Consider the following 15,169-nt stretch of genomic DNA (forward strand, 5'->3'; position numbering starts at 1 on the left):
TAACAGCCACAGTGGTGTTCTCATATTTTCCCTTAACTTTTTTGTCTGGAGGAATATAGTTAGAATCTTGCTCATTATTTTATTAATTGCTTTTTTAATTGTCACTGACCTCTACTGTATCTGTTTCAGGTATGCTATGTCTCTTTCTGCCAGCCTTAGATGGATGTTCTTTAACCGTTTTTGATGTACAATAAACAACTTAACCATTATTATCCACTAGTAAGAATTAAAATGCTTTGCCTTCGTTGTGAAGCCAGTTACCATTTACTTTAATTATATCAAATAAAATAATCCCACTTTTCTTCAAGACATTGTTTAGATTTTTGAATTGAATGATTCCACTTTTTTGTTATAGACCTTTCGTTTATTTTTTGTAAACTAAGCTTGAGCCATAAATTAGATAATTCTGCGCTAACTCTTTTACATCTCGAGTAAACTAACTTCTCTAAAATTGATAAGCAAGTAAACCAACCAATAACAGAATAAGCTTTTGGCATTTTCCTCAAATTTTAAGTGGCTCTACAACTTTGGGTATGTGAGATCTTGTTGATTTTGATTTCTCAAAGTGGACTAGATTTTGAGACCTGGCCTTGATATTTTCAGGTTTCTCAGCCTCTGCGAGCTTATTCTTGACATTTCTAAAATGTAAAGTATACGTTAATTATAATTGTAAGTTTCATATGAAGCTTAGAATTAAATCTATTTTACATTTTACGCACACATAAATAACTTATTTCAATTATATTAATTGTACATTTTAATAAACACAAAATAATCACCTTGATTTGAACACGATTATTTTGACAGCAAACGACAAATAAAGATGACACTTGCAGAAACAATCAGTATTTGATGAACTTAAATAATTTATACATAAAATTATAAATATATATATATATATATATATATATATATATATATATATATATATATATATATATATATATATATATATTTGTGCAAAACAATAAAAAATGTAAAAAAGGTCACCTTTTTAGCTTGTTTAAAAAGAAAAAAATTAAAAAAAAAAAACGTTTGTACGGGGGATGTTTAGGCAACCAAAGATCTAAAAGCATGTAGGGGAAAACCTCAATGAATGGGACAGTTTTTGCAAAATGCTTTTTAAACGTAGATAAAATTGTTTAATATATATATTTAAATATGTTTGATAACCACCGACTCTTGCTCAATGATATATTAAAACAAAAAAATTGGATTTGCATTTGGCTATTGGTAAAAAGAGAGTTTTATTGGAGCATGACATTTGTCCCATTCATTAAGTATGTCTCATTGAATGGGACAAACATAAAAGAATTAAAAATAAACGTATTTAACTCAATCATTTTTCAAATTAGTTTATTAATTGTAAATGTCGTTAAATATATAGATACATACATAAAGACCACACAAAAAGTATTTTTAACTTTAAACATTTTAATTCTAATTAAATTTCAATCAAAGTAGAACTTTCTCATTTTAGAATATTATATTTAGTTATTTTTATTTAAGAAAAATATTGCAGTATAAAAGTGTGTAAATAATACCCATTACCCATGGGATAAAAGTAAGGGACTGAAGCATCCCTCTGCTGAGCTGTAAATAATACTTTGTTAAATTCATTCAATAGGTAGTATTTTGTCCCATTCAATATGCGCATCACTTTGTCCAAAAATGATTAGTCACACCAAAAACACCATTAATTAAGCTTGAATGTTTTACTCACTGTAGTACTAGAGACTGCTATCTATTTAAGCATGGAGTTTTATTTTCCATAACTTCAAAAATTGCTGCAAAATCAGAAAAAAAAAACATTTTTAAAAATTACTTTTTATATTCGAAAACACAATAACATCAATTGTCATTACGATCATAGAGCAATAGGATGGATAAGTCGGTCAGTTGAGTTCTTGTTTCTATCACTCTTTGTTACAGGAATTTGAATATCCTTACATCGATGCTTCTATAAGAATCTGAGTTTGTCCCATTCAATAATCGTCCCATTCGTTAAGGTTGTCCCCTATTTCTATAAACAAATTAAATAATGTCAGCTTTTAAAAATATACCCATTTATTTTTAAGTGAAAAAATTGAAAAGTCAACCCCTTAGTGTGCAATAGTTGACAATACCATTGTTCCGATTCTGTTTTGGTTTTTTGACTCTTTCAAATGCACCAAAATCTGCTGAAGTAAGAAATGTGACTTTGGAAGCAGAAGAACAACTAACCTCATCTGAAGATACTTTCTGTATTTTTGGTGGGCTTGGTTCATAATCAGAATAACGATCACTTTCATCAGTATTATTTCTGTCACTGTCACTCTGTAAAATTGAATAGCCAACTGTTTTTGATTGCGTCTTTCTCAAGTTTTCTTTTTCCTTTCGTTCTGCTGCAGCAGCTTTTCTCTCGCCTATTTTAACCTCCTGCGTTGGCAGTAGCGAGTCTTCTTGTCCCATGTACCCAGTTCTACCTTCTCTCTGCAGCTTCAGAAACTATTTGTCTTCCAAAATAGTAATTAGTGACATTGTGTTTTCATGAGCTATATCAAACAGCTGTTCAATCACACAAATAAATTCACTTTCATTATGCCACTGTGTTTCTATTGTTCGATACTTGTTTTTCTTCAGCTTACAATAACGTTCAAATAGCTTTTCAACATGGGAAATGACGTGGTAGCGCTACTTTGTTTGAATACGAGCTTTATTCCAGAAACCAATAATCTGTACAGTCACAATTCCAGCACTGTATCTGACAGTATATTGTTTATGCAGAAAAAAAATACATGAAAAATTTCTTTCTTAAAAGGAAACCGACTTCCTCTTAGTTTTGCCTAAAAAACTGTTGTTCTGGGCCTAAAAGCCAAAGTTTTGTTTTACTTCTAGTTTCCATTATTCTATTCTACAAGTAAACAGTAAGACAAACAAAGCCCAGTACTATGAATACCGTTGCAAAGAAATTAACAAGTTAATTCATCGTTGAGTTCTAACACGCGCTCGTTTACTTACTTTTTTACTGCACTAAAAACTGTGATACAGTTTACTTTTTTCTAGAGCAAGTTCCTATTAAGTTGCTTTGAGGTATCGCATTTAATATCTTACAAGAAATCCCTGGCGGTGAGTGAAAGTTACTTTTAGAATTAACTTTACAAATTGCATATAAAAGAATATAAAATGTAAAAATCAAAATTACGAATCTGATCTAGTATCCAGCATCGTTTAAGTTTTAAAATGTAAAAAGTACGTAATCTCTATATGGAGTTTTTTCCTGTATAATTTTATTTTTTATCAAACCATTAACCTTTTTATTCTTGTAGTTTAATGAAACGTAATTCATGAGAATTTATCATTCTATTTTATTCGTTACGGTATCAACTGGGTCTCCGAATCGTTTTCTCGAAATGAACCGGGAAAAGCGTAACGAGACGAGAAATTTCCCGGAAAAAAATAACGAGACCAAGGAAACGGTTATCCCGGAATAAAGTTATAAATTGGGACATATATTTTTTCTCGGAATTTAAAAACGGTGTCCCGGATAATTACGAAACGTTACAAGACAGATCAATTCAATGATATATTAAGAATAACTAGATGTCTAACTGCCGTAAATCGGTATAAGAAAAAGTGAAGCAAAAATCGGCCATTATGGGGGGCAAAATCTTTACGCTATTTATCAAAACAAAACAAATACGAAGCTTTTGATTTGTTAAATTTGCCCCCCATAATGGCCGATTTTTGCTTCAAAAAATACGCGGAAGTTAGACATCTAGTTATTTTTAATATATCATTGGATCAATTATATTAACTAGATATCTAACTCGCGCTTTCGCAGTAAAGAAAATTTTTTGCCAACCAAGTTTGTTTTGCCAGCCAGAAATGACGCATAGTGATTTAAAACAACAATAGAAATGGCACTAAGCCCCTCACAATTTTTTGGTAAATATAGTGCCCTTTTTTTTAAATAATATTAAATTAGAATGATCATTTACTTAAAAAGTAAAAACAGATTTTTCATAAAACTTACACTTAACATTTTATGGTTAAAAGAAGTTAAAAACTTTAATGTTTTTAAAGAAATCTAAAAAATGAGAGATTTTTATTTAGTAAAAATGGAGAACTTTTAATCTAAATTAAAGTCTATATTTACTTTTAAGATAATCTTTTAACTTTATATATTTTCTGAAGAAATACAAATGTCAATTTTTAACAGAAGTTTATTATATCAAAGTAAATGAAAATGGCGGAAAACAAGGTTTTCATGGACTCATTGACATTTGTATTTCTTGAATTTGAGTTTTTTACTTGTATGACTTGTTTCAACATATCAAATATAGTTTTAAGAAGTTTATTTGAATAATTATTTACTATTCAAGAAGTGCTAGATATTTGAAATAGCATTACTTAACAGCTTCAGTATTTCCTGTAATATACAAGTAACATTATTTACTTAAATATTATAGGTAACGTAATGTGATACTTGTCAAAAAGTTATAACATAAAATGTTAAACAGTGTAAAGTGAAAAATGATATAAAGTACTTAAAAATGTTTCTGATATATATTAATGATTTTAAAAACAACAACAACAAAAAGATTAGATCTTATCCCGAATATACATGAATTAGGAGTGGATAAATTACGATTTTGGAAGGATCTACGTAACGAAATCAAATAAAACTGAAGAAATTAGCAAATAGAACATAAATTAATGCTACTTTAGATAGATTTATTTCAAAAGTGAAGAAAAAAACTAAAACAATGATGTAGAACTTATGATTCTTTTATAGAAAACGAATACCAATGGCTTTAAGAAAATCTTATGACCAATAAAAGTAGCCATTTTGGTTCTCAGAGGTTCCTTCTAGAGTTATTATATATATATATATATATATATATATATATATATATATATATATATATATATATATATATATATATATATATATATATATATATATCATACCATCAAAACATTTTTGATTGGATTTTGAATATGATAAGTTTTGTTAATTGCTTCCTAAGCTTTTTCCCAGTTATTTTTGCAGTTTGTTCTTACCCAGGTGATAAAAACGTATTTTTGCTTAGTTTTCTGAAATAGGTTTAATCAGTGCAAATAAATGGTTATCAATTATAGCTGAGTCAAACATATGAGAAGTTTGTTCATTAAATATTTTTGAGTAATCACTAGAGCACTAAACAGCACTAGAAATGGCATTTGAATTCCTATTTCATTTGGAAAGTGGCCATTTATTGAGGCAAGCAACCTTTGGAAACATCTTTCAGTTTCTTCGCATATGATAACAACACTTTTGGTTGGTTTAATTAACCCTCCTCTGTCATTGAATTTTAAAAAACTGGTTTGTTCGAAATGATAAGAAAGTACAATGCATTCCGACATTTAATGCAGATAGTTTATTGTAAATTTATGTATCATACATTTTTTGATTAACATAATGTTGATAATATTTGATAACATACAAAATATATGTTAAAAAAAATTCCCTTAATAATTTATTTTGAATAACAACTCAAAAACAATTGACTCAATCATTGAGAGCTGGAATATTACAAAGAATAATATATAAGTAAAATAACATATATTAAAAAATAATATTTTGTATTTAATATTTTTATTAAATACTTTATCCATTAATTACATATATGTATTAAATTATCCTAGAAGGAACCCCTGAGTTGTGTGTACTCACAGCACTCAGCTAATAGTTCATGCAGCATGTACATATCTGGTATCTTGCTACAAAAATTGAAAATATAAAGTTTGTCAAAATTGTAAGTAGACACCACTGCCGCTTACCATACAGTTATGTTATCAACCTTCTAGCACACTGCATTGGGTAACTAAGAACTAAAAGGTGCATAAATTATGCATAAATATTATTTAATCGTAAATTGCACTTAAAAGTATATCGAATTTTTTGTACCTTAATATCTAAATAATTGCTTTATCTGATTTTTTTAGAAATCATTTTATTTCTTTAAAATCTTAAAAACTTTATTTCATAGTCTAGTTTTTCTTTCAAAACTCTATTTATTTTCTTTCATATTTCTGTAAAAAGCCTAATAAAATGCACATCGATTCACCGCTAGGAGCTCCGGTCGCCGCCATCTTGGGAGGCCAATTTTGGCTTCAAATTTTTTTGAAAAAGACAATTGAATACGCTATCCAGTTAAATTTTGAGATCAGTGATTAGTACGTCCTTGGTTAACTGACCTAACTAATAGGTACATATGCCATTTCATTTCCAGGCTTCTGCTAGAACAATCAATAAAGAGCTTCCATCCGCTTGGTTGGTCAGGAACGCCAAGTGCCTCAATTAAGTATTTTACATCATTGCAATATACCAAAGAGCTAGAAAAATCATCAACAAAAAACCTTCGAATCTTTTCTTAACTACATCTGAACCAAAAGTATGTAGTTTCTTTAGAGAGGAGGTTGCTCTAACTAAGACGGGAAGCAAAAAGTTGTGCATTCTCTTTAGAAAGGCCAAGATCTCCGGTCAAGTCATTTAATTGACTTTGAGCAGATTGTCTTGGCAAAGTCATACTAGACAAAGACTCATTTGTCACAAATGTTTCAGTGTCCTCTATTTCTATAACTTCCATAAATCTTCAAGCTCGGTTTTTTTCAGGTGAAGAAGGACTGGAACTCCTGGACTATGTGGTAGTGGTTTAATGGCAGAAGAAATATTAGGATAGACAACAATTTTTTTTTTTTTTTTTTTTTATTGACACTTGAAAAAAAAGTTTCACAGATTTGATTTATATACTTTAAATACACTCAACCTCCATTTCCACAATTTTAATATAATTTTTATACACAAATTGAATTTTAATAGGCACCAAAAGATTGCTTTAAATACATTTGGATTTGTCAAGAACTGTATTTTTTTAAGTAATTACATTCTTAACTTGAAGTTTGGTCGTGACTTCTCTTCACACCATAGGTACACCAAATGACAGACAGTTTATTATAATATCACAGGGATCGCAGCACAATTTGTGGGGCAAAGCTTTTTTCTTGATTACCAAGCCTAAAGTTTGCACAAAGGGACTTTACTAACAGAGTTTGTATGGACAAAAGCTTTTCAAACCGTCATGTTAAATTAAACTGAAAATGTAAACTACATCATTTTGTTAAGCTTTAAATTTTAACTGGTCGTTTTTTTAGTTTAACTAACTTATAATTTATCTCTTTTAATTCATTTAAAAGTGTTTTAAACACAAAATATATTTAATGGGTTTTAAACTATAAATAATCTCCTATGAAATTATCCAAGATTTAGCTTATCCGAATATCTATTAACTATTGAGAACAACAACGAAACACGTCTTTCATGTACATTCTTAGCAGTTTATCACTCCTTATCCTCTCAGACATTTTAAAGCTGGTCTGCAAATTGTTTTTACTGCTTTGACGGTCATTCCATTTAGGATTTACGAATACATAAAAGTTACATAATAGATACAGATACATAATAGTTTAGTCCAGCAGCAACTGAATTAACAGAACTCTGTTATTGCTATTCTTTAATTTTTTAATTTTTATTTTAAATTTTGCTTTACTTTTAAAAAGCGAACGCTGCTTGAACAGCGATTCTTATAAGAAAGATGGGCGCTACTCGACTTTCTCCCCCCCCCTAATTTTATGATTGATTCTGATAGAGAATTTTATGCTGATTAAGAATCGTATAAAAACATGGGTCTCAAAATCAATGGAAAGTGCTCTAATTCGAAATCAAAGTTGTAAAAAATCCCACTAAAAACCCTAATATTCGCCATTTTTTTTCAAAACGCTTTCATTTTTAACGAAAATTAATTACCGTTACATTGCGCAATAAACATACCTGGGGCCAATGCTATAAACAATTCGAAGTTTTTTTCGAGAAAAAAAATCTTTCGTAAAAACGCAATTTTTCACGTACGAAAAAAAGTTCGTAATCTCGAAGAATTTATCGCTGTTTGTATTTTTTTCGCCCATTGCTATAAAGCATAAAACGTAAACGTCACTGAAATTCACGAACTTTTTTTATCCGTAATACATAGTAGTTATATAATAGTAATTTTTATTGTAATTTTTATTTATTAGGCCTAATTAATGAATTTTATTAGTCATTAAGTATGCTGTGCTGTCTATTCTACTTTTATGAATATTTTTACATTCTAGTATTTGGTGTTTAAAAAAGCTGTGTAAAATTAAAGTAGGAACATGAATTTAATTTTTTCGGGCGAAGACTTAGATTTCGAAGTTGCAGAAAATTAGCTTCGCCACCGATTGCCTCGAGAGGTTGGTGTTTAAAACATTACTTAAAATTACTATATATATATATATATATATATATATATATATATATATATATATATATATATATATATATATATATATATATATATATATATATATATATATATATATATATATATATATATATAATGATTTTTTATCGAACAAAATCAGAAATCAAACTAAATAGGCGCAGAAATTATATTTTTGTTTTGTTTTTCAATATCATTTTAGTTTAATGGTCGCTTTTTTAACGAAGATGTTTCTGACAACGTTTTTCGAGAGCAGTATCGAGTCCCAAGAGCTGTATTAGATTTTTTAGAAACTAGGCTTAAAGATGATTTGTAACATTATACTAAGCAATTTGCAACATTATACTAAGCATTTCTTCATTCTATTGGCACAAATGTTTTTTTTCATGTTCTCAGAGACTGTCATGGAATCTTTACCAACACAATTTATCGTATTATACAGTGTAGGAGAAGCTATTTTCAATGTTAGTGTATTAAGTTAATAAAACTATTGGAAGTATATATATATTTACATATATATATATATATATATATATATATATATATATATATATATATATATATATATATATATATATATATATATATATATATATATATATATTTAGATATATATAAAATTGATATATACTATACATTACATCATGTTATCACTGTTAATTTTATATACTGTAATATATCTCTGCTGTTTTTGAATAGAATGATTAAATTGCCATTATTATTACCCTTGTTATATATCATTAGCACTGTTAGTAGCTTACTTTACATTAGTTTATAACTATTTGTATATAAACTCGAATGTAAAATCTTTATTTAGAAATATGATTGATTGATTACATACTTATATTATGTTAATATATACTATATATTACATACTTATACTATAACATTTGTAAATATATATATATATATATATATATATATATATATATATATATATATATATATATATAAAATATAATGTAGCAATACATATTTTTATTTAAATAGTTTGCTAATTAAAACATACTAAGCTTCCCAAGAAGAACCTCTTTGTTTTCTCTGATCTTTATTGCTAGTAACATTTTAAGTTCTTTAAACAGCATTTTATTTTGTTGTGTATTTGTGTATTATTTTGTTGTGTATTTGTGTATTATATGGCATATTTATCAACTCTTTATACTTTTCTTTAGTCAAACACTATGAAAAATTTGTTTAACCAGAATTACTATCGAAAACCTTCATAAATAAGTATGGAATTTTAAATTCATGCATGCATTGTTAACGAAGCACAACAAGGAACTGAATAATCGATTAAATGCAGATTTTAAGTAATTAGTTTATTATGAAGTTACCAAAATCCTTTTAAGCTTTATCTATAAAATATCTGCATAAAAACACAAACAAAGAATGTTCAATGATTTTGAAGCGCTAACGTTGTTCCAACAATGGCCGCCAAAAATCACGAAGAAAATATCTAAAATTGAGATCAAAAATCTATCTGGGGCCAATGCTATAAACAATTCGAAGTTTTTTTCGAGAAAAAAAATCTTTCGTAAAAACGCAATTTTTCACGTACGAAAAAAAGTTCGTAATCTCGAAGAATTTATCGCTGTTTGTATTTTTTTCGGCCATTGCTATAAAGCATAAAACGTAAACGTCACTGAAATTCACGAACTTTTTTTATCCTTAATATATAGTAGTAATATAATAGTAATTTTTATTGTAACTTTTATTTATTAGGCCTACTTAATGAATTTAATTAGTCATTAAGTATGCTGTGCTGTCTATTCTATTTTTATGAATATTTTTAAATTCTAGTATTTGGTGTTTAAAAAATCTGTGTAAAATTAAAGTAGAAACATGAATTTAATTTTTTCGGGCGAAGACTTAGATTTCGAAGTTGCAGAAAATGAGCTTCGCCACCGATTGCCTCGAGAGGTTGGTGTTTAAAACATTACTTAAAATTACTATATATATTTTTTTAATGATTTTTTATCGAACAAAATCAGAAATCATACTAAATAGGCGCAGAAATTATATTTTTGTTTTGTTTTTCAATATCATTTTAGTTTAATGGTCGCTTTTTTAACGAAGATGTTTCTGACAACGTTTTTCGAGAGCAGTATCGAGTCCCAAGAGCTGTATTAGATTTTTTAGAAACTAGGCTTAAAGATGATTTGCAACATTATACTAAGCGAAATAAAAGCATTTCAGTACTTTTCCAAATAATGGTATTTCTTCATTTTATTGGCACAAATATTTTTTTTCATGTTCTCAGAGACTGTCATGGAATCTTTACCAACACAATTTATAGTATTATACAGTGTAGGAGAAGCTATTTTCAATGTTAGTGTATTAAGTTAATAAAACTATTGGAAGTTTTACAATGTCATATAAAGTTGCTTATTATTTTTATTTTAGTGTGAAAATTAAAAACTAAGTTTAGTAAAGAGAAAAATTGTTATCTTATAAGATTAGATTCGACAAGAGATCATAAAATGGCCGAATGATTGCTCCACTCTTCCACAAAAGTTTATGGAAATCGGAGGTTTTCCGTGCGTATGTGGTGTTCTGGATGGGTCTCATATACTCCTTTCTAACCCTCCTCAAGCAGATGAAGATTCTCTAATCAATCGCCATCATGTCCATAGCATAAATGCAATGGCAGTATGTGGACCCGACACGTCCATATTTTATGCATCGACCAACAGTCCAGAAAGGTGGCATGATGCACATGTAAGCCTGTCACTAAGTTATATTTTACAACTGTTAGTTCACTAATGCTGGGTATTCAACTAGTACGTGACATTCTTCGGTATGTTCATATTGAACATACTATTTGAACTATTATGATTGCTAATTAAAATGTAACTTAGACTAACTAATATAATGTATTATAATGTAACTTACAGTAAATTTAAATATTGTGATTTTACTACTATTAGGTTCTAAGAAATTGTAACCTATGGAACAAGTTTGAAATTGGAGAGCTTCCATTTAATGGAGCTGTAATTTTGGCTGACTCTGCGTACCCATGTCGAGAATGGTTAATTCCACCTTTTCCTGGTGATCCAGACGGAGCTCAAAAACGTTTCAACAAAGCACAGAGAAAAACTAGAAACATAATTGAGCGATGTTTTGGCATTGTCAAAAACAGGTTTTATGCTTTGAAAACTGGAATTCGTTTGCATAAGGTCGAAGATGCCTCTAAGCTTATCATGTGTGGATTTGTTATCCATAACTTGTGTATTCAACATGGAGACAACGGTAATGACTTTGAAGAACGCGAAGAAGAACAAGTTGATGAAAATCTAGCTCAAGAAAATCAGAATGATGGAGCTTTGAATAGACGATTACAGCTACTTAACTACTTTACTTAAAAGTATTGTTTAAAAATTCATATACAATTTGCTCTAGAGCATAGGATCTATCAAAATAGTTTGGACATGGATCATAGATTTGTGCCTAAATTAGTTGAATTAAAATTGGAAAAAAATTCACACAATGACTTTTTAATAAATGCAAGAAATTTTTATAAAATATTAGACCATAAAAATATGTTTATATCTGTTTTTATATAGTATGTGTATTTTGTTTTTTTATAGAACACGCTTAAAAAAAAATTAGGAGATTTGTTAGCTTTTGTTGTTAGGAGCAATTCTTATTAAGAGTATTTTAAAAAGGTAAAAAATGCTTAATAGCATAAAATTAAGATATGATCGTATTAATATTAAACTAGATTACAAAATAAATTTAAAATATGAAAGATATTGTTTTGTTTAAATTTTAAAATCAACCACTAGCCAATGCAATACCTTATATATAGTTATATATAGTTGTGATGCTTGTATCTATTTCACATCGCAACAGCATTGGTCTTAATGTTTGTGTGAAGTTTTACAGAACTTATTACTGTAAGGTAATGGTGATAAAAAAAATGAAATAACAAGAACAATTTCAGGTTGAAGTTATATTTTTATTGTTACTAAAAAATGTAATTGGTCATGGCTTTACAGTTAAATACCTTCAAGGTGAATGTTTAAATATAGTTATACAACATTTTTCGAAATTTAACATAAAATTATGATGTAGCTCTTCTCTTAATGCTCAAGAATTTCCTCCTAAAACAAAAAAAATTTGTTAATGATAAAGTTATACTAAATACAAGCTACAAGTTATACTAAATACAAAAAATTTGTTAATGATAAAGTCATACTAAATATTATTACAAATTAATTTTAAAATACCGTTTCTGTATTTACAAAATGTTGCTGGTTTGAAGGTTGCAATTTCTCATTCATTAGCTTTGTTGCTGTTGTGTAATATATTGTTAAAGCCTTTTCTTTTCGAATTTGCTGTTGTCTGAGAGCAACGTCCAATTTCAGAAGTTTTACTCTTAATTCTTGTTCTTTTTTTAATCTTTCTTTTTCTAACCGTAAAACACTTACTTTCAATTTTTTAAAACTTCCATCTACCAGGAGACTTTCTCTAGCTTGTTTTCTTTTTAATTTTTTTAATGCCCCCCTTGATGGTTTATTTTGAATTGAATCTAAAATTTAATTCTAGGTGTCAAAACAAGATCAGTTAACTAAAATAATAAGAAAGGTGGTTTAGATTCCTTTAAAAATAAGAAGTTTTTAATGGTTTTGGAAATACTAGTTGTGTAAAAATTAAGCACAAATTGATGTTGTCTGTTATATAATTATAAGTCTAAAACCTACAATTAACTAAATTAAACAACTGAGATTTAAAAAAAATTAATTTATAAATTGCATTACCTTGAAGTATCTGACAACTGTCACTAACAAGAGTGGTATTGTCTAAATTAGGGGAGGACATACAATCAAATCTTGCATCTAATATAAACAATCAATTAACTCTATAAACTATAGAAATAGAAATATATATATATATATATATATATATATATATATATATATATATATATATATATATATATATATATATATATATATATATATATATATGTATGTATTTTATAACACAACTAGTCTTAACCAACAAAGAAAAATATACCAGACATAGACGAAATAAAAGAAGCTGTATCAGAAGATTGTTTCAAAGTAAAGTTTACTTCTTTACTTGATGAAGAAAGGGTGGCAGTGGGAGTGGAAAGTTGGTTGGGAGTGGATGACAATGCATCATCTGTTGTACAAAAAGAGATATTAAAATCAGGAACATCGATTCCAGATACATTTATTGACTTCCTGTCAATAATGTCTAAAACAACATTATCTAATTCTGTTAGTTGTCTCCCTGCAGCACCTTAAAAAAAAAAAATTATATATATATATTTGTATATATAATATATATATACAAAAATATTTAATTATATATATATATATATATATATATATATATATAACAAAACTATACCTGTTTTTAGACTCTTAGCAAAATTTTGCATTGTAGCTCTTCGCAAATAATTCCACTCTCTACTACGTAGCTGGTTGATATCTTCAATTTTTGCCCCTAAACTATTTAAATGTGACATTATGTCTTCCCAAATTCTATTTCTATGCCTCATAGTAATAGATGGACCTAAAAGTAGATGAAATAAATAATCAATATATAGTATAATATAGTCTTATATAGTAAAATACTAAATATTCTATAATAATATATTATTTTATAATAGGAATCATACCTAAAAAAGCTTACCTATATATATATATATATATATATATATATATATATATATATATATATATATATATATATATATATATATAAAATATAATGCAATTATACATATTTTTATTTAAATAGTTTGCTAATTAGAACATACCAAGCTTCCCAAGAAGAACCTCTTTGTTTTCTCTAATCTTTATTGCTAGTATCATTTTAAGTTCTTTAGACAGCTTTTTATTTTGTTGTGTATTTGTGTATTATTTTGTTGTGTATTTGTGTATTATATGGCATATTTGTTGACTATTTATACTTTTCTTTAGTCAAACATTATGAAAAATTTGTTTAACCAAAATTACTATCGAAAACCTAACAAGGAAAAACAACAAGGAACTGAATAATCGATTAAATGCAGATTTTAAGTAATTAGTTTATTATGGAGTTACCAAAATCCTTTTCAGTTTTATCTATAAAATATCTACATAAAAACACAAACAAAGAATGTTCAATGATTTTGAAGCGCTAACGTTGTTCCAGCAATGGCCGCCAAAAATCACGAAGAAAATATCTAAAATTGAGATCAAAAATCTATCTGAAGTTTTTTTTCGAAAAAACGCATTTTTTATCTGAAAAGGCGATTCCCTTGTTCGTTTATAGCATTGGATTTAAAAACGAAGTTTTTATCTTAAAAACGGAATTTTTTGAATGTTTATAGCAATGGACTTTTTTTTTCTTCGCTTTTTACGGTAAAAACTTCGTGTTTTACGGAAAAAACTTCGTTTTTTATGTTTATAGCATTGGCCCCAGAAGTTTTTTTTCGAAAAAACGCATTTTTTATCTGAAAAGGCGATTCCCTTGTTCGTTTATAGCATTGGATTTAATAGCGAAGTTTTTATCTTAAAAACGGAGTTTTTTGAATGTTTATAGCAATGGACTTTTTTTTTCTTCGCTTTTTACGGTAAAAACTTCGTGTTTTACGGAAAAAACTTCGTTTTTTATGTTTATAGCATTGGCCCCTGGTTTCCATAAGCCTTAGCATTATTATTTTAAAGTATTGTAACGAAAGTGTTATAACGAAATGAAATTAATGGAAGATTTCAAATAAAGGTTGAACGTAGAATGTGAGAATGTAGAAAAATTGATGAATAATTATTATTGTATCCTACGCTGGTTTTTTTTATTAAAAAAACGGTTTGAAGGTTATATTTTCTAAA

The 15,169-nt window shown here is 27.6% G+C and overlaps 1 protein-coding gene across 5 annotated transcripts; it reads right to left on the reverse strand.

Moving 5' to 3' along the window:
- Positions 1-12,261: 12,261 nt before the first annotated feature.
- On the reverse strand, positions 12,262-14,658 carry LOC149893189 (uncharacterized). Of its 5 annotated transcripts, none has more exons than XR_016445533.1 (6): positions 14,116-14,658; positions 13,704-13,868; positions 13,402-13,592; positions 13,085-13,162; positions 12,554-12,855; positions 12,262-12,427 (listed from the first exon to the last, which is right to left on the reverse strand). XR_016445533.1 is itself a non-coding variant. In XM_090068472.1 (6 exons), the coding sequence occupies exons 1-6, from the start codon at positions 14,168-14,170 to the stop codon at positions 12,407-12,409; spliced, it is 834 nt and encodes a 277-aa protein (XP_089924598.1). In that variant the 5' UTR covers positions 14,171-14,587; the 3' UTR covers positions 12,262-12,406. The 5 variants fall into 5 exon arrangements, 3 of the variants coding, with proteins under 3 accessions (XP_089924598.1, XP_089924593.1, XP_089924604.1); XM_090068472.1 differs by having other exon boundaries at positions 13,085-13,126; positions 13,344-13,592; positions 14,116-14,587; XM_090068467.1 differs by having other exon boundaries at positions 13,344-13,592; positions 14,116-14,555.
- Positions 14,659-15,169: the final 511 nt, after the last annotated feature.

The sequence above is a fragment of the Hydra viridissima genome, unplaced genomic scaffold (assembly GCF_058129835.1).
Source record: "Hydra viridissima isolate aposymbiotic clone 2 unplaced genomic scaffold, HvirCarnegie_v1 scaffold_1, whole genome shotgun sequence".
Taxonomy (NCBI): Eukaryota; Metazoa; Cnidaria; class Hydrozoa; order Anthoathecata; family Hydridae; genus Hydra; species Hydra viridissima.